General features: G+C 36.4%; 2 protein-coding genes across 62 annotated transcripts in view; one reads left to right on the top strand and one right to left on the bottom strand.

The window, feature by feature from the left end:
• sorbs2b (sorbin and SH3 domain containing 2b) overlaps window positions 1-14,193 on the top strand; it is a 102,246-nt gene extending 88,053 nt beyond the window's left edge. For 32 of the 50 annotated variants that reach the window (XM_073921962.1, XM_073921938.1, XM_073921957.1 and 29 more), the window contains 7 exons: window positions 328-519; window positions 3,415-4,260; window positions 6,196-6,387; window positions 9,161-9,274; window positions 10,466-10,515; window positions 10,756-10,862; window positions 12,466-14,193. In XM_073921962.1, the coding sequence (XP_073778063.1) occupies window positions 328-519; window positions 3,415-4,260; window positions 6,196-6,387; window positions 9,161-9,274; window positions 10,466-10,515; window positions 10,756-10,862; window positions 12,466-12,527 (1,563 nt within the window). In that variant the 3' untranslated portion in view covers window positions 12,528-14,193. The remainder of the gene's footprint in view (window positions 1-327; window positions 520-3,414; window positions 4,261-6,195; window positions 6,388-9,160; window positions 9,275-10,465; window positions 10,516-10,755; window positions 10,863-12,465) is intronic. The other 18 variants (XM_073921970.1, XM_073921955.1, XM_073921966.1 and 15 more) reach the window with 3 other exon arrangements.
• cfap96 (cilia and flagella associated protein 96) overlaps window positions 1-19,066 on the bottom strand; it is a 53,688-nt gene that overhangs the window by 9,302 nt on the left and 25,320 nt on the right. For 7 of the 12 annotated variants that reach the window (XM_073921615.1, XM_073921634.1, XM_073921619.1 and 4 more), the window contains one exon: window positions 14,567-17,110. The exons of 3 other annotated variants lie outside the window; for them this stretch is intronic. The gene's annotated coding sequence lies outside the window, so the exon portion shown is untranslated. Of the gene's footprint in view, window positions 1-14,566; window positions 17,114-19,066 lie in introns of those variants that run through there. 2 more of the 12 variants (XM_073921635.1, XM_073921616.1) reach the window with 2 other exon arrangements.

Below are 19,066 nucleotides of genomic sequence, written 5' to 3'. Positions count from 1 at the left end.
CTCCTCCATGTATCCTCTGTTGTTGTTTACCGCGTCAGCGTCTCCACACACGCTCTTAAATATGGACGAGTTAATTTGCAAATTGTGCAACATTAGGTGAACAAGAGAGATGGAAATCTGCACTGTAATATCGTATACCAAGGTAAAAAAAATTTTGACGGTATTGAAATTTGGATACTGCCCAAGCCTAGTCACAACCAGCGGTTTTTCCATATTACAGGTTAAACATTAAATACTTTTTTAAAAGGTTATACTCGTATCATTTTTGCACTTGTTTCATTTGTTCCACTGTTATACCACTTAATATATCATGTTGATGTCTTCCAGGGAGAGCGTGTTGTATTGGTGCGGCAGGTGGACAAAAACTGGTTTGAGGGAAAGATCCCAGGTACAAACAAACAAGGAATATTTCCAGTGTCGTATGTGGATGTCATTAAGAAGACTTCAGTACAAAATACTGGACAACCGCCTGGGCCTAGTATACCTACCAGCTTCTCCAGTGACAGACTGAACAGTAGGGTACGTTTTCAATTGTATTTTTGCTTAAAGAGGCTTAACGGTCTTAAACATATTTCATATTACAATGTCATGAGGTTTCAATCATGGTGATGAGAGACATGTGAATTCGGGTTACTTATATCCACGGAATATACACTCTGATCCACTTAAGTAAGTGCATAATCTTATCTGGATAAATACTAACTTATACTTTAAATACATGATCCGTGCCGACAAAGGGTGGCGTCAGAGGCAGCAAAACCTTTCATTCAGATCATGTTACTCTTTGCCATAGGTCATGTACAGCGCTGTCAGAGTCAACAAGGTGGCAAGTGCAAAATTAATCCTTTTTCAGATGGCAACTGTCCCAGTCCTAAAATAGATCACCTCTGTCATCTTTAGATTACCTTTGGCTTGTTGTGTAAGATAAGCCTGAGTTCAGATTAAATGCCCTTGAGTTGTAATTCCATCTAAAGAACAAAGAAGTAAAGGCTTATTACTTCGCTCTCGTGAGACCAAGCCAGCAGGATTAGATCAGATTAATCACACGTCCTGCCAGTATCCAGTATAGGCTAATTAGATTGTGGGCATGACCTGCTGCGATATACATGTGCTGCTCAGTTCTTGCTGTTTTACTAAGCAGGAAGTGTCTGGACGGGGTATTTTTGTCAAATATTTGGACACTTCAGCTATACTCAAAAAGATAAACATCATTTTAGTGAATAAATGTCGTTAAACTAATCTCATGCTTTAAAAAAAAAACATGTTTTAAGGTTTTAAATGGCAAATCATACACTGTCAGTTCACAAATTCACATACAGTTGCACACCTAACTCTCATTTGTGCAGTAGATTTTGTCCAAAGCACTGGGCACTACACTCTTAAAAATGAAGGTTCCAAATAAGAGTTTTTAAAGTGATGCCATAAAATAACATTTTTGGATTCATTTTAATTAATAAATAAATACATTTATACTCTAAAACAGGGGTCTCAAACTCACGGCGGGTTGGCCATTTATGGCCTCCCTCATCCTCCATCCAACCCGCAACTGACGTCAAAAATATGAGATTCTGCCCTACAAAACATGGCTGCATCCGAAACAGCCTACTACTCAGTAGGCACTGAATTTGAATTTAAATGTAATACTCGGCTGTTAGAAAAGTACGCTTATACAGTATGAATACGAGCAGTATGAATGAAATTCGGACATCCGCTATTTTGTAATGATCGAGTTGTTCCGTTTTACTCCCATTCATGAATTCTCTTGTAGGGCATCATGGTATAGCGCAGCGTGCATGGGATGCACACTTCAGAATCTTGCCGGATATACTAAGTCATCCGCGTACTTCTCGCATACTGATTTTCGAATTCTATGAATTTGTACATACTACATGGCTCGCATACTAAATTAGATTATTATATAGTATAGAAATATACAGTTTTCGGATGCAGCCCATATGTTTATGAATCACAATCATTGTTGTGTATATAGCCACTTGTTATTTTGACCCCCCCCCCCCCCCCAATCCCATCTATTGGGCATTTAAAGTACTGCACTGTATATATTTGAGTTTTACCTCTGTTTTTTCTCAGGTTGAGAATATTGCACCTGCTTATTATTTCTGTGGCTGATTTAAACGTTGAAATATGTCCCTAGGTGCTCTATTTTTTACTAAAGCTCAATTTTTGTAAATATTTAAGGATCATTTGATTATTATCACTTTGATACCACCTGTGTTGTGTTGAACAAACCCTTTTTCATGGCTTACACGTTATGCTGGTGGTGTAAAAAATATGCAAATTTTGCTAATATTCGATTCAAATGGTCTAATAGATTTACCTCATATGCGTATTGAGATTTGTATGGAAACTATGTACATTTTACTGCTGGTTGAATTGAAAGTAAATGTGAATATATACTTACTTTTCTCCTCTTTGTGGTAGTTTTACAAAAAAGAAAAATACTAAGAAGAACAATTGCCAGTAAAGTCATTAAAGTTACCCAAACTGCTTTCTGCTGTTCTTGTACTGTCTGTTAAACTTTTGGTAAAGCAACAATTGGTTGGGACAGAATAAAAACTATGATTATTATCATTATTATCACTACTTAAATGTCAAAATGCTAATTTAAACAGCCACAGATATATTTCAGCAGTTTTATGAAGCAAAAAACGTGCTGATCTGCATTATCAATGATGAGAGGTAATGCTTAAATTATGAACATCAAGTCTGTTGTCCTAAGATGCATCTCTTATGTCACTTTTTTCTTCTGCTTTAATGTTAAATCGACTATCCTATGTATTGTCAGTCACTGAAATGCCCCCCCCCCCACCAATTTGAGTTTAACACCCCTGCTCTAAAAAGACCCTTTTGTGTAATGTAAAAGTTCTATGGAGGTTTGAGATTTTGCACTGAAACTTGTTTGGTGTTTGAAGGCTTGTATTGTAAAGATTGTGACTCAGTGATTGTGTTGTTGTTTCCACTTTACAAATCAGTACAGACAGTTATTGTGGACTAAAAAATATTAATTGCACATATTGTTCCTTGTAGCTCATGCCTTTAGTCTTAGGTCTGTTTCCCACATATTGCATCTGTGGAGCCTTTTTAATACCTGAAATGACTGCAAAAAGCTTTTACAAAGACAGCATTTCTGCTACGCTGTATTAATCCTTACGAAATGGTATGCAAACCCAAACTTTAGCTATGAAACGTCCTAAATCATCTAGAATCAATCAGATTTACTGAACAGAAAGTGCTGTTTTCGTGCTGTGATTTTCTAGGTGGTATTTTCTCATAAACTACCACATTCATCTATCCTCTTGTCACTTTCATTATCTTTTCTATCAGTTCTCATATTTTCCCAGTGTATCATTACTATCACTTTCTGTTTTTCCCTCTCTCCTTCTTTCCCTTAAGCCGTCATCTACACGTAACCTCCACAACTCTCCATCCCCAACTATCCGTCCACTCTCCTCATCTTCTCCCAGTCCACAGAGAGCTGCACACCTTCAAGCCATCACCAGCGAGTGGTTGGCTCTCACTCTGGGTCTGTCCCCTTCAGGAACCCCTGCCCCCACACCTCCTCCCTTCCCTTCCAATTTCCAGCCATACTATGAAGCGTTTGACTCTGGCATCTCGCCATCTCCCGCCTCCTCCACACTGGGCCGCTCTCCAACACTCACTCCCCGCGTCTCCACACCTGCACTCAAAGAGGGCCACTTCATTCCCATCTCCTCCCCAAAGTCCTACATGTCCCCTGATCCCAGCCCGTCACCTCAACCCTACCTCACCTCCGCCTCCTTCACTCCTTCGCCCACTTCACCCACATTTGACTCCAGGTCTGGCAGTGTCATAGAAATTCTGTCCAGTCACAAAGCAGATTTGCCTGTGAAGGAACTGCAGTTGTTCTCAGATCCCAAAGACAGATACAAGCCAGGCGAGACAGACTCCCCTAAATTGGGCAGCCCTATTGACTTAGTTGTTTTTGAAGGTCAAAAATCTCCATTGGATATTCTGCCACCAAAAGACCTAGAGGATGATCTGTGTGAGGAGCTAGTGTCGATTATAAAGGCCAGCCAATCAAAGGGTGCATTCTTAGAAGAGGAGGATTTGTATCACCAAGAACCAGATACTGTGGAAAAGCTACCCAGACTCTTCATTGAGGAGGAGCAGAATGAAGACAACAGCTTCTTAAATAAAACCCTGCCATCAAATACATTCACTCCACTCCAACTTGCCCATAGTGAGGGTTCAGATATTGAGGTAGAGCTTGCTGTTTGGTAATGCCCCTAAACTGAAAAGTGAAAGTAAATTTCCTTACAGGAGAAGTGTGTCACTTTTGTCTTTTTTTGTTTTAAACCCCATGAGTTAAAGGGTTAGTTCACTCAAAAATGAAATGCGTTATTACCCTCATGTTTTTCCAATTCTCTATGACCTTCATTTATCTTCAGAACACAAATTAAGATATTTTAGATGAAAACCAAGAGCTCTCTCCTCCTCTATATGCAAAAATGGTCCATAGATGTCTAAAATCCAGAAGATACAGTAACAAAACCTTTCAAAAGGTAAACCTTTGTACTTTACAGCTGCACATTAGTACCTAAAAGGTAAACTTTTGTACTTTTAAAGGCTGATTTATACTTCTGCGTCAAGCACACGCGTATGCTACGGCGCAGCCTACGTGTTGACGCTTAGTCCTACGCCGTAATTGTCGTGGCTGTGCACCTCTCAAAAATTGTAACTACACGTCACAGCGAAGCATAGCGCAAGCTCAGTGATTGGTCAGCTTGGTAGAGCTGACGAGTCTGGGCGGCACCAAGAGCTGCGTGAGCCCGATAGAGCGGTTGGAGTCCCGTGAAGGAGCTCCGAATGGAAAGTTTTGTTCTGTGTTTACCTCATGATTAAAGTTGTTGCACGTTCGCCTGTTCCTGCCTCAAAATGAGCGAGTTTGAGCCACTTGTACATTCAGGAAGCGTTCAGTAAAAACAAAACAGAAGCGAAGAAACTTGACACAGAGGAACATTTACACCTCACTACCCACTAGCATTTTGGAAGTGTTAATGCAGACCAACAGAGATAGCGAGCAGAAGTATAAATGCGCAGCTACGCGCGTTGCATGCGCTGTGCGTTACGCCGATCACTTGACGCAGAAGTATAACCAGGCTTAAGACAGTGGTTCCAAAGTGAGGTTTGAGACCCCTCGGGGGGTCGATGAATAATGAGCGGTGATCACTTGGTGATATCCAAAAATCTAATTAATTGGCTGAAAAGTTTGGGAACCTCTGCTTTAAGGTACTATAAGATAAAGACTTGTATTTTTTTTAAATACAAAAAAAAAAAGTTGTTTTTATAAATTTAATTGCACATAAAATGTTCCTGGAACTTTGAATGATTACAGTTCTGGAATGATTTGAAAGTGTTTTTGATTTTTCTGGAATTTAAATATCTCAGGACTGTTGTTGTCCATGGAGGAGAGGGATCTTGGATTTATTCTAAAACATTGTGTGTTCTGAAAATGAATAAAGGTCTCAGGGTATTAGAACGACATTAGGGTGAGTTTTGAACAGAATTTCCTTTTTTGGATGAACCAACCCTTTAATGGGACTGTTTACACACAAAAAAATCCTCAGGCCTTCCAAGATGTAGGTGACTTTTTAAGACCAGATTTTATGTGCAGTTAATTTTATAAAAATAACTTTTTTTTTTACCTATGCCTTCCAAGTCTGGTTAGGGTGCTATGCATACACTGTTATTTGACAAGACACTTATTATTCAAGTAAAAAAGTATTCATTTTGTTTTGCCCACATATGCTTTTTTGACTAAAAGTGGCAGTAGCCATTATATCGTATTTTATGAATCACCATGACCACTGGCCCAGCTAAAAATAATCTTTATCATCTAAAGAAAACAACAACAACAACAACATATTGAATGGCCTGAGAATGAGTAAATTGAAGCAAAATCTCAATTTTTCAGTTCAATTTGGGTGAACTGTTCCTTTAAAATAAATGTTTTGTGCAAACGCTAACACGGAATGCTTATTATTGTTTCCAGTGGCCATTAAGTTTGCATTTTTGTTTGTTAAACTGCACCAAAAAAATAAAATAATCACACACTTCGCCTGTAGATCCTGAAGCATCTGTAGAGCATGATGAACGTGCCTTTAGCATGTATAACTGTTTTCATCTCCACATCAGCAGGGTGAAGTTTCCCAGAATGCCTCTCCTCGTCTCTCCTCTCTGTCCTCACAGATGTCATTGCCATTCACATCTGCTAAATACTCCCCCACTTCCCCATGCTCCACCCCACCATTGCCTGGGGTTTCACAGTCACCCCCTCACTTGGCAAAACTGTTCCCTCGGCAGGACCTCCGCTCCCCAAAGGTCAAGGTAAAGACAAGGTGCTTGTTAGTGACTGTACTAGTGCTCACCATCCTCCCCTTCCCCTTAATCCTACCACTCCATAATACATACACTAACATTCTCTATTAAAGCGACCTATATAACGTAAATACATTATTGTTACGGCATGCATTTCCATGAAAGATTTATTGCACCATAGTGTGCTTGCTACATACATGAAAAACTGTAGTTCACACTGTATGTCTGACTTACGGTAAATTATTACTATTATATATGGGGAGGTAGAATCATTAATTATTAGTAAGTCATAGACATATTTAAATCACCCCTAAACACTACTCACAATCCCAGGATACTTTAAATTAGCTTTGTAGGCTTTTGCTTGTTAGCTCTGTCCACTGGCATGGAAAAAAACAACTCTCATAACAGATGATTGGACAACTTGGTAAATACATTAAGACTTAAAAGAAGCTAATAATTTGCTCCAATCAAGGAATATTCACTTACTCATGTTAAATATCCCCCCTCCCCCCCAATGTATACACTACCTCAGAAGTACTCAAAAGATGTGGTTGGTATTATTTAAATAATGTTGTAAAAAGACGTCTCTTATGATCCCGATAGCTGCATGTATTTTGAAGTAAAAACTGTAATATTGTTAGATGTGTAAAATATGCAGATAGCTTATTAGAAGATTTTTCTAAATGTTATGTACTCCAGTAATGGCAAAGCTGAATTTCCAGCAACCGTTACTGCATGATTTTTTGTGTCAAATAAGGATTTAGAAAATATTCTAATATGCTAATTTGATGCTTAAAAGCACGTATAAATGCAAACTCCAACTACATTCTGTCCTCTCTTCACCCTGTGAGTACTTAATAATGTTTTGTATACACACACACACACACACACACACACTGAGCAGAGAGTTGGTGACAAATGCATTCATATTCATCCCTGAAAATGCAAACACATTTTTTTTGTGTGTGTTTGTGTTCATACACAAACACAAGGCTTGTGTTCATAGTTAAAGTCAGAATTATTAGAATAATTTATTTGAATTTGTTTTCTTTTTTTAAATATTTTTCAAATGATGTTTAACAGAGCAAGGAAATTTTCAGAGTTTGTCTGGTAATATGTTTTCTTCTGGAGAAAGTTTTATTTGTTTTACTTCAGCTGGAATAAAAGCAGTTTTAATTTTTAAACACCATTTTAAGGTCAAGATTATTAGACCTTTTAAGCTATATTTTTTAAATAGTCTACAGAACAAACCATCATTATACAATAACTTGCCTAATTACCCTAACCTGCCTAGTTGCCCTAATTAACCTAGTTAAGCCTTTAAATGTCACTTTAAGCTGTATAGAAGTGTCTTGAAAAATATCTCGTCAAATATTATTTACTGTCATCATGGCAAAGATAAAATAAATCAGTTATTAGAAATGAGTTAATAAAACTATTATGTTTAGAAATGTGTTGAATAAAATCTTCTCTTAAACAGAAACTAGGAAAAAATAAACAATGGGCTAATAATTCAGGGGGGCTAATAATTCTGACTTTAACTGTATATAATAATAATAATAATAATAATAATTCTACAAAATATGTATGACTAGTCGTTAATGACATGTATGTAAATGTGTATATGCATGATGCAATATACACAATTACAGGTAACAAGGTATCTTTAAGTAAGACTAAAATGTCACAAGCCACATCTGCTGCCTTTAAAAACTCAATTCAGTGTTGCTATGAGCCAGCTTCAAAAACATAAAAAAAAACAAGTGGACTTAGATGCCACACATTTCAAGCATAAGTTAAAGGTGCTGTATTGAAGTTATTGACTTTTATAAAGCATAAAAATGCTATATGTTTGCAGATATTTAGGAAACATGCTAAGTGAACATTCTTGTTCATCTGAAAAACAATGCTGAAGTCAGATATTCTGCTTTAAAAATGTCTGTTATGCGCCAGAACGGCTGTCTTTGTTTTGGTTCTTTTAACCCGCCGAATGCTACTTTAGCTAATTATATTTCAGCACCCCGGGTTGCCTTGCTGGAAAACTGCATATTTAATTCATTCATTCAGAAGGCTCTTAAAGCATAGGTCTGTTACAGAAATAAATTTCAATAAAATTAATTAGCAAAAAATATAAATATTATGAGCATAAATGTTAGGTGAGCAGAATACATTGTAATCCTGTGTCCTAATAGCATGCTGTGTGACAAAAGACGTAGTGATAAGTAATTTGACTGCACCAGAGGAAACACAACAGCTGTATTCAGTTGCTTTTATATAGAACATGATTTAAATCGGCCTTTAGGCTCTATAGTCAGAATCGCTCCTTTTGGTTCTCAATCTGGCAACCTGCGCTTGCGTTTGTTTTGATCCAGGAATGCAATACCTAGTTCAACCACTGGGTGTCAAACTTACATGCTGCACCTTTAAACATGACGTGACAATCATGGCGATCACTGTATTGTTAATTTGGTCAAAAAAGAGCAGATACATGGGTAACATTGTTTCAGTTATCACAATTCAAGAGTGAGTCCATACACACCCACAAAATAATTTAAAATATGATCATTTTCATGTAATTTAGGGGATTATGGGAAAAAAATACTGTTTTGCTTAATGTTTTTTGCAGCACAGAGAAAGTCTTTACTGTTCATTTTAATCGATTTTATGCATTGTTGCTAATTAAAATCTGTCTGACCCCAAACTTCTAAACAACAGTGTGTATTTTTGCAAATTGTTTTTTTTAATGACTACTCATGTCAGCTTCTCCTGGTTCTTTCAGCCTGTGTTAAGGCGTGATGTTGTGGTTGTTGGTAAACCCCCTCGTAGCCCTGTGATGTCTAGGAGGTCCTGCGGATCACCTGTTAGAGGTCAAAACTTTTCGCCATCTAATAGGGTAGGGAGTATGTGCAACCTGTGTGGCAATGGCACATCTGACCAAAGGGAAACTCAGTTTTCTCTCCTTTTTCAATGCATAATGACATTGATTGATTTAATTTGCTGCTGTACCTAAATGTAATGATGTTCGGAATGATACAGTAATCTTTTTTTTTTTTCTCAGTGTATGGTCACATGATGCGCAGTATCATTCTATCAATACAATGTTAATTCATGAACGAGGGATACTCTTAAAGGGATAGTTTACCCAAAAATAAAACTTTTGTCATTATTTATGCACCCATCCCTTTTCAACAAACTTTCTTTCGTATACTGAACACAAATTTTGAAAAAAAGTGCAGACCGTTATAGTCATTGACTATATTTGTTTGTTTCTATGGTGTCAATGGTTCTGGTTTACAACATTTTTCAAAATAGCTTATTTTGTGTTCAACAGAAGAAAAAAAGCTCAAACAGGTTTGGCACCACTTGACTGTGAAAAAATAAGCAGTAAAAGATTTATTTTTGGGTGAACTATGACTTTAACACCAAGGTCTTGTCTATCTGAGCGTTTGTGCATTAAGTGGTGAAGAAATTAACATTTAATTCTTAATATGTCTGTAGATTGATAACATTTTGCATGCTGAAAGTGGTTTTTCTGCATGTCTACGGTGTGTTTTGTGGCTCAAGATTGGCGTGTTTTTAGCAATGCATTGAGAGTGTTTGGGTTGTCTGGATTTTTTTCCTGGGAATGTCCCAATGATCTGTCCTGTGTACGCAGCTTAAACAAGGTGTACTCCCCAGGGCCAGGCAAGCGGCCTTTTCCCCACATTTTCTTCCGAGCAAGGGGAGTACAGTCCTCGGTTTCAGTACTTAAGGCATTTTTTAACTCTTTCTAAGTCCAGAGATCAAACATATTTCAGAAAATATGTTGTTTGATGGCTTAGAAAGCAAGATTTTGAGCCCCCGGTAGTCCTGGATCTCACGCGTGTTTGAATAAAGTGCAGTTCCTTTTTGTTTTAATCTGTGTTTAATCTACGTTTAGACAGGTTTGGTCATTAACATAGTTCAGATACACACAGCTGATCCAGGTCTGGCCTCAGGCTTCGCATTAATGAGCACAGTGGAAGTCTGGCTGTTCTCACTATCAGATACAGCAGAACGAGAGACGGAAACATTTAAATGTCCTTTCCTCTTTTCTCTTTTTCAGTCCCAAAGACAAGCATATGCTTGTGATCCACTTCAAGGTGGAGGGGAACCGTGAGTATCTCAAGTCTTCTTCTACAGTAGTCAACATTTAAAGTGGGTCAAAACTTTTTAACATGATTCTCCTAAAATGCTCCAAAAAAAAACTATTCTCATATTAAGAACATTTTTTTTTTAAACGTTTTGATCAACTTCAAATGTTGACTACTGTATATGCACATTAACAACCTATAAAGTTCATGTAGAAAATTTGGTCAGCTTTAAAAGCCCCAATTCTATCGCTTCATCTTGCAGATTTCAAGCACTGTATAACTACATGCCACGGAATGAAGATGAGCTGGAGCTGAAGGAAGGTGATGTTGTTGATGTCATGGAAAAGTGTGATGATGGATGGTTTGTGGGTAAGTCTGTGAATTCTATTTTCATCCCGTTGCTTGCTAGTATTAAAGGAGCATTTCAGTGATGTTCTTTAATTTGCCACTAAGTGGCGCTGCTGTTCAACTAAAAATGATCTTTAAAACTGGTTTTAAGGTTCAAGGGGCAAATTTTCAAGGGCCAATGACAAAAGTATGGAATAATTACATTAGATTTTTCCGTTAATGAGTATTAAAAAAACAAAAAACGCATTTATTCAATAAAAAAGCTTTTAAAGTAGTTTAAAATATTATTACAGTTTACAATACTTGTTTGGTTTAATATATTTGACAATGTAATTTAATCCAGTGATTTTCAGGGACCATTACTCAAATATTCAGTCACACTCATGGCCACTTTATTAGGTACACCTTACTAGTACCGGGTTGGACCCCCTTTTGCCTTCAGAAATGACTTAATCCTTCGTGGTATAGATTCAACAAGGTTATGGAAAATTACTTAGAGATTTTGGTCCGTATTGACATGATAGCATCTCAGCTGCTGCAGTCGGCTGCACATTCATGATGCAAATTACCCGTTTCACCACATCACAAGGTGCTCTATTGGATTGAGGTCTGGTGACTGTGGAGGCCATTTGAGTACAGCAAACTCATTGTCATGTTCAAGAAACAAGTCTGAAATATTTTTACATTTTATGACATGGCACATTATCCAGTCTGGCCATTCTCCACTGATCTCTGGCATCAACAAGGCATTTGCATCCTCAGAACTGCCACTCACTGAATATTTTTTCTTTTCGGATCATTCTCTGTGAACCATAGAGATGGTTGTGCGTGTAAATCCCTGTAGATCAGCTGTTTCTGAAATACTCAGACCAGCCCTTCTAACACCATGCCATGTTCAAAGTCACTTAAATCCCTTTTCTTCCCCATTCTGATGCTCGGTTTGAACAGCAGATCGTCTTGACCATGTCTATATGCCTAAATGCATTGAGTTGCTGCCATGTGATTGGCTAATTACAGATTTGTGTTAACGAGCAGTTGTACAGGTGTACCTAAAAATAAAAAAGTGGCGGGTGAGTGTAGATTAGTCATATAATTCTTTATTTAATTGCCTTTGTATTTTACTGATTGATACTTTCAATTTTAATAGTGATTATTTCAAAACTGAAAATAGAAAATTACCTTGAACAAAAACTGAACATTTTATTTTAATGTTTGTTCATATTTTTCTATGATTGTTTTAATATCAGACTTTTAATCATTTCTTTTTTATTGATTTAACCTAAGATCTCTATATGATTAGAAATCAAAAACAAAAGTTACTGTTTTATAGATGTTTATTCTGTGGTTGAATTAAAAATGACATATACATTTCAGCAAGTTTAATCTGTATCTTTCCTCATACCTTCTGATGTTCATTTATGTTTATATATATATATATATATATATATATATATATATATATATATATATATATATATATATATATATATATATATATTGCTATATTATGTAGTTTAAAGCAGTTAGTCATGCATGATTCATCTGATGTGGCTACAGTAATCCATTTCTCCATATTAAATGCATTTTGAAAGTATAGCACAGCTTTTCCAATTTTATATTTTAGGAACGTCAAGGAGAACCAAGTTTTTTGGAACCTTTCCTGGGAACTATGTGAAGAGGCTATAAATGGACTTAAAACGCACGTCTCTGATGGTCATATACATCTACTGAAGAGAGATGGACAGTTTCGCCTTCAGCAGGACAAGCTCCGGTCATCTTGCTGGACTGATGGAAACTGAAGCCAAACGGCGTCGGAGGGGTTATTGCACCTTGTATCTAATTTGGTTCATAAATATTTTCATAATTAAATCCTAAAACCACTACGCTTATTAGGAATTTCGGTAAATGCTTTAAAACATTTGGTTGCCTACATTTTTTTTTCTCATAGTTGAAAAATCAGCTTGCCTTCTAGTTAGGCAGAAGGATTTCAACATGAGTAATTAAGTGCCCTGTTTATATGTTATTTATTGAGAGGCACGCTTTTTTTGTCTTTGGAAGGGTGATTATACAGTAGGTGATGAAGGATCTACTGGTGCCCCTCTGTACACTGATCTGATTTAGATCATATAGATTGAGCAGTATTGCAGTGTCATGTTTGTGTCAGGGAGTGGATATTACAGAAGACCATTCCTGCATGCCAACATGTATCTTTTCAGTATGTAAACCGGTTTCAGGTTGAGAAGAATGACCTCCGGTTTTCTAGGGCTCTATTTTATTTTTCCTCCAGACATTCCTTTGAGCATTTAAAGGATTTTACAGATAAGAGAAAAATATTTTTTATATTTTTCAATCTAAAAAGATATTGTTTTTTTTGTTGAGAATGCAGTATATCCCTGACAAGAGGCTAAAGTGTGCATGCTAACACTAGTAAACTGACTATTAATACTGCCTATATTAAATACTTATGTTTTGGGTGACCTTGCACATCGCTTTTTTGGTTTACACACTGTAACCTATTTATGGCCAATAAGAGGAGCACATGATGCTGAATTATTACTGAACTGCAATTGGCAGCCATGTATTTTGTATATCTCGCCTTCCTGATTCTTCAAATTGGTTCAATTTGAGTGAGGAAATGTACGTTTAAAACTATTTTGTTTATTTGAACATTCAACGTTCTTTTTTTTTTCATTATGACATACTTAATATATTGTAAATTGTTCACTTTCTATGTCTTTAATCTGTTCGGCCCAGTGATTACACTTTCATATTCAATTTAAGATATGCAGCCTTTCAATCTTCCTGTGAGACTGTATGACTAACAGTTTTATTCCTGTCGGTAAAGCAAGAAATGTAAATGTGTCACTCAATAGAAACAGGAACCAGTAATATATGTAATCTAGGCAATATAATACCTCATGGAGGGAATTATGCAGTCTCTGTGTTGTCAATGTGCTTAATGTACTGTACCAGTAACATCCTGCGCATGTTGTTTCATATAAAAAACTGCTGATCTCTGCAAACTTATTATTGTACCAGTGTGAGAATTGTTTTAATGCCATGCTGCTCTGGTTTAATATATGTGAATGGTGGTACAGAGCAATATTTGTCACCGCCGTCTGATCTGTAGCTACATAGGGACTAGCAGAGATCTTCATTGTGCTTTAGTTAAGAACTGGCACTCAGTCTTCCATTCTGATTGAGCTGAAATTATTGTTCCTGGTGCAGAACTTTACCACATGTGGATATTTGTCACATTTACAAATGCACGATTCAGTTTTTAAATGTTTATAAAGTACAAAACACTGTGATATGTTTGGTCAATTAAACCTAGTATGATTCTGACACAACATTTTGGTGCTAGTGTGGGTGATGGATTCTTATTGGATGAGAATTGACTATTGCTTTAGTATCATTGGTTAAGAACAGACAAGCTGGTGCATAACTGATTACAGCGCTCAGCAAATCTCTTTTAAATTCATATTTTTAATAGGAAGTTTTACAATATTATATTTGTACATAAACATTAGATTAGTCAGTACTGAAGCCAAATCTGGAGCTAATCTAGCAAAATAACTTACGATAATGGTCCAAAAACTAGTACAAAACGAATTTATATGTTATAGAAAAATAGTAAATACAAATTTAAAAAAGAGAAAAAACTGAGAAGCAATTTTTTTTTTTTAATGTAATTGATTTTTTTTAGGTTTTTAGGATTTTTTTGCAATAATTTGCCTGAATTTAATTGTATTTATTGCATCTTTCAATTTCTTAATATGTTTGGTGACTAAAATATTATTTTAATAAACATGTTTAATAAATCTGTTATGTTTAAATGCATCAAAACACTGCTTATATTCACTGAGAAAGAGATACAAATATTCATTTTCAAAATGAGGTGTGCAATTATGCTGAGCACTGTAAATAAAAATAGGAGAGGTTATAGCAACATGTCAACCTATTCATTAATAAATATTTAATTAGACTCCAAAAAAATTAAACAATTAACAATTTAGTCTTTCTTCTGCTGTTTGTTTCTTTGTGGAATAGTGCATAAATAAAGTCATATATTTTCATCCAGGACTATCGTTTGCATCTGAATGTATTTTCAGTTAGATTCCTAACTACAGTATAGTAGTATATAGCCTCAAACTGTTTAGCAAAATATGAATCTCGCAGTCGGCGACACAGTGGTGCAGTAGGTAGTGCTGTCGCCTCAAAGCAAGAATGTTGCTGGGTCAGCTGGCATTTCTGTGTGGAGTTCTCCCTGCGTTTGCGTGGGTTTCCTCTGAGTGCTCCGGTTTCCCCCACAGTCCAAAGATATATGGTACAGGTGAATTGGGTAGGCTAAATTGTCTAGTGGATGAATGTGAATGGGAGTGTGTTGATGTTTCCCAGGGATGGGTTGTGGCTGGATGGGCATCCGCTGCGTAAAAACGTGCTGGATAAGTTGTCGGTTCATTCTACTGTGGCGACCCCAGATTAATAAAGAGACTAAGCCGAAAAGAAAATGAATTAATAAATCTCACAGTGCTCTCGTGCATTACTCAGCACTGACCAATCAGGTTAAAGTAGGCAGGGTTTATTACGGTTTACAGCCGCAAAGCATGCATTCTAATGTGAAGCTTCAGTTTATTTTTGAAAGATAGTGAGAAAAGTTTGAAGTATTCAACTGTTTAAATCACAGAACTGTTCAATTATATTCAGAATTTAGAATCTATAATGTACAGGAAGTGCAAATGATTTTTTCCCATCAGATTTCACAGTTTTATTTTTATTATATTATTCATACATATGCTAAGCAAATTTTAAACATTTTAACACCTTGGCCAAATATAAAAAGATTGAATGTGTGCAATATTAAAATATTATACACCCCTGCTTCCCTGCATGCTGTCTTACTGGGTTTTATTATGGGGGATTTCATTTAAATATGTGATAAAGATAATACTTTAATTCTTTGTTCATAAAAATAAACCACACAAACTCGCAGCCAAAACTTACTTATTTGATGTTTAGATTTAAAATTATGTTAGGTTTTTCAGTTCTTGTACTGTATGTGTAACTGTCAACAAAACTGTCACCTGTGCAAATCAAACTTGCTTAAGGTGGGATAAACTAACCTAACCTAATATTAAACTGACTATTAATACTGCCTAAATACTTGTGTTTTGGGTGACCTTGCACATCATTTTTGATTCACACACGGTAATCTGACAAATAAGAGGAGCACAAGATAAATATTATTTGCAAATACAACCCTGGTTCCCTTGAGGTTTTACAATAGGAGATTTCAATTAAAAATCTGTGTTAAACATAATACTTTAATTCTTTGCTCCTAAAAAACAAAAACAAAAAAACAACAGACTTGCAGCAAAAACGTAGCAACTTATCAGACACATTTGTTGTATAAAATATCCATGTATCCATATCGTATTTTTGATATGGGTGTATAATTTATGTTCTAGAGCAAAACCTTACAAGTTATGTTAACTACTAATAAAAACATCTACAACATTGTAAAACCCATAGGAAATGTACTTCTGGGATCTTACATCCCTCCTGCACCACTCTTGCCTTTCACTGAGAAATATTTGCCTTTAATATTGATATGATGGACATCAGTATTCCATGATCTATTAATAAAGTGGTTACCCCACTCTGACACCATTTGGGTGACATGGGTTGGCTTTATTCATCTATGTTTATTTCTATAATGCTTTTACAATTGTGGTGGAATGGGAGATTCTCATCATGGATGTGCAGCTGATAAATCTGCAGCAACTGCATGATGCTATCAAGTCAATATGGAGCAAAATCTCTGAGGAATATTTCTAGTACCCTGTTGAATAAATGCCACAAAGGTTTAAGGCAGTTTTATAGGCAAAAATGGGCCCAAAGTGGTACTAGTAAGGTGTACCTAATAAAGTGGCCAGTGAAAATACACTCCAATGTAATAATAAATGCATTTAAACCTTTGCTATGACTTTGATAATCTGGTTACTTATGTTTTTATGTTTTGGCTTGCAGCAGATTTGCATGGCCAGTACTTTTGTAGCCAAAAGTAAAAAAATATATTTATGTTCCTAGACCAGAATTATATCTAACATTTGATTGGCAATACTGTTTGATGATTCAAGACATGGTTAAGGCTTTGAATTCAGTTATAGTAATCGTGCCATCCTGAACGTCATCTTTCTGCAAGCAATCCAGTCCCTGCAGACCGTCCAGTCTATAAACAGCCACATCGTGTCCTGGAGTTGTCCCTCCTGCTACCATGGGAACACAGTAAACAGAGGGTCAGTGGAGAGCCGCTTTAAGTTTCTGTCCCAGAGAAACAATCAGAGCCATCCAGCTCACTTGCAGGAGGCTGGGATTTTGTCTAGACTCTGCTTTCCCCCCAGTTGTTTTTAATGGAGCATATTCTCACGTGCTCTCTTAAACAAACTGATAAATATATCTGGGAATACAGCTCAAACCCTAGTTAAAGAGATAGGTCAATCAAAAAATGAAAATGTACTCACCCCCAAGAGCTTAAAAAAATGTTTTGTTGAACACGACGAGAAATTTGGAAGAATTCTGGAAATTATAATCCATTGACTTTTATACTAGGAAAAAAGTACTATGGAAGCAAATGGTTACAGGATTGCAACATTCTTCTAAATATCTTCTTTTATGTTCCTTCAACAGAAAGAAACTCAAACTGGTTTGGAACAACTAAAGTTTAAGTTTGAGTAAACGATGACAGAATTTTCATTTTTGGGCAAACTGCCCCTTTTAAGACTTACAATATGATAATCCATTTCTCACACCAAGCACCTTCATTTTTGAAAGAGCATATGGCTGAGTAAATGACCGAATTTACTAGTGGGCTACATAATGTGACAGCTTGGGATAGAGAAGGATTTTCTGGTTTTAAGGTTTGCTAGGGTTGATGCATCTCAGGCTGTGACAAACCGCTCTTCCCTGGCACCACCAAACAAGGAGCTGTTCAAGCCAACAATACAAGTGCTCTCAAGCTAGAATGTTTGGCCTTCAAATAAAGAGCACACTCCAGTGCCATGTACAACACAAAACGAGCCATGCTGTGTGGTTACCGAGACTCTACTTTAGAAAAAAGCCTCATGTGCATCTTACTAGCTCTTTCCATTGACTGTATTTTACGTATTCGCGGGATGGCAGCCAGGGAATCATTTTGACCAGACGTAATCAAACACTGAAACTGTTTTGAACGTCCACTGACATCTGAAAGCTGTTGTGATCAGATGTTCAAACATTGTACCTGTTTTAAATCTTCATAATGTTAAATCTGGGTTATGGCTTCATAACATTCTCTGTAGGTCACTCTGAGCTTTAAACTGGAGAGCTTATTAAAATAAGAAGAAATGACAGTGTTCAGCAATGATTTAATACAGCTAAAATAGTTATGAGTGAAAGACATGGTAAAGTTATAAATGGCCACATCTGCTTTTATGTGTATGGATGATGGATAAAAAGTGTTTTGTTTCATACAGATCCCAGCCAAAGCATGTTAAACAAAAGATTAGAAAAAAAAAATCGTGCAAACATGACACTGAAAATGACCTTATTACAAAGTTTAAAGGGTCATTCAGTCAAAAAATGTTTAATAAAAATGACAAAAACACATACATGAGACATGCATGACAATTGCAGGTACATCACTCGCTCATTTTTTAGAGCCCCTATTTTTCATTATAAAAGGTCATATTTTGGTTTTGGGGGTCTCCAACAACAGGTTGATATGCATGAAAGGTCAAAAAACACTTGTTTAAGTCATTTTCTTATAATATGCATTAATTTTTACCATTATCCCAACGACTCCCATATGATTTGTTTGGTCTTAAACCCATAATGTGTAGGGATTGTTCCAATAAACCATTCTGTTGTGATTGGTCAACTGGTTTCAGTGTGAGACAGAGAGAAACGTGTGTGAAGTAGCACACACTGTAACAGTTATTGACAAAGTCCCTGTCAAAGTCTGACAAAGTCCCACACATATTAGTCTCTGCTGCTCTTTCCTTTAATAGCAAATGGCCGATGAATCTCGTGTTGCAGCGTAGTTTATTATATCAAAAATCTGAAAAATGACAGGAACAAACTCAGCACTAGGTTGGCTATACTGTGGTATTTTTGTGAAATAAACGTTTTATTCCCTGCAGCTGAATCTACATCTCTCAATGATCATCATCTTCATGTCATGATCA

The sequence above is a fragment of the Danio rerio genome, chromosome 14 (assembly GCF_049306965.1).
Source record: "Danio rerio strain Tuebingen ecotype United States chromosome 14, GRCz12tu, whole genome shotgun sequence".
NCBI classification, from domain to species: Eukaryota; Metazoa; Chordata; class Actinopteri; order Cypriniformes; family Danionidae; genus Danio; species Danio rerio.
This window is presented reverse-complemented; position numbering and strand designations above follow the sequence as displayed.